At 35.7% G+C, this 1288-nt stretch overlaps 1 protein-coding gene across 1 annotated transcript; it reads right to left on the bottom strand.

Annotated features, from left to right (window-relative positions):
* Window positions 1–531: 531 nt before the first annotated feature.
* LOC150030410 (Protein kinase superfamily protein) lies at window positions 532–1032 on the bottom strand. Its single transcript, XM_090309750.1, has one exon. The coding sequence runs from the start codon at window positions 1030–1032 to the stop codon at window positions 532–534; it is 501 nt and encodes a 166-aa protein (XP_090165876.1).
* Window positions 1033–1288: the final 256 nt, after the last annotated feature.

Below are 1288 nucleotides of genomic sequence, written 5' to 3'. Positions count from 1 at the left end.
TTTTTTTCTTTTCCACCTTGGATTTAGAGAAATGCATTATATAGACACTTTAACTCTTGAAGCATCATTTGTTCTGGATTTTCTACAATATTTTCTAAAAAAAAATTGTTCTTCCTCTATGCTATGGACGTAGTTAATACATCGTTAGTGAACTACAAAAATTCGTGTGTCGATCTTCTCTTTTTTTTTTTTTTTTTTGTATTCTTTAGGTGTCAAATTCATAATAGACAAAAATGAAAAGCTTAAAACATATAACAAGAGCATTGACTTGATTGATTAACAAACAGCAATAATCAAGGTTCACAATAATGAGGCGCACACACACATTTTTAATCTGATTATATTGGGAAAAAAATAAACAAATTATTAAAAACCAAATCTAAAATCTAATTACGTTATTGTCAAATGCATTTCGTATTGTTTTTCTAGATTCTAAAACATGTTTAAGCGATTAACAAATGCATAATAGTACACATCATTTTTTACTAAACATTTATGTTATACTTAAGGAAACATATAAACAAAATAAAATCATCTTCCATGGTGGATGTGTGACAAAATTGAAGCTTTTATGCTATCCCCGACGGTAGTATTCATAGTGCCACTAACAATAAAATGGCCGGAGTCTGAAGCTTCAACATCCAATAAACATACCATTTCCTCTTCGTTGGACAAATTGTTGTTATTCACCCATGAATGCTGAACTTGCTTCAATCGCACTCCCTCCAACTCCATAGCCACTTCCTTCATGCTGGGTCGCTCCTCCCCTTTAATTCTTAAGCATTTCTTTGCTACCTGAGCCGCTTCTTTTATTTCCTCAAAATTTATCTCTTTCGCCATCATTCCCCTTTCTACAACTTCTTCCAACCGACCATCCTTCATTGCACAAAGCACATACATCGCTAGATTCCTCTCCGCTTCTGGTCCATCAAAACACACCGCCTTCTTCCCAGTTATAAGCTCTAACAACACTATTCCAAAGCTATACACGTCACTCTTTTCTGTCAACTCACTCGTCAACCTAGTTCTCATGGGACACATATATATATGAAAACTGATTTCTATCCTATTGTAGTTAAGTATGCCCACTACCTTTAGTAAGTCCCGTAGGACCCACAACCTCTAGTGAACCCCAAAGGAAACATGACCTCTAGTGAATCCCGAAGGAAACATAACCTCTGGTGAATCTCGAAGGAAACACAACCCTTGGTGAATTCCGAAGGAAACACAATCTCTGGTGAATCCCGTAGGAAACACAACCTCTAGTGAATCTCAAAGGAAACACAAT

Source organism: Benincasa hispida, unplaced genomic scaffold (genome assembly GCF_027475165.1).
Source record: "Benincasa hispida cultivar pf3 unplaced genomic scaffold, pf3_genome.v1.1 HicScf229, whole genome shotgun sequence".
Classification (NCBI taxonomy): domain Eukaryota; kingdom Viridiplantae; phylum Streptophyta; class Magnoliopsida; order Cucurbitales; family Cucurbitaceae; genus Benincasa; species Benincasa hispida.
This window is presented reverse-complemented; position numbering and strand designations above follow the sequence as displayed.

Coding starts and splice junctions, on each gene's coding strand:
- LOC150030410 (XM_090309750.1), bottom strand. CDS start 1,032: ATGAGAACTAGGTTGACGAGTGAGTTGACAGAAAAGAGTGACGTGTAT.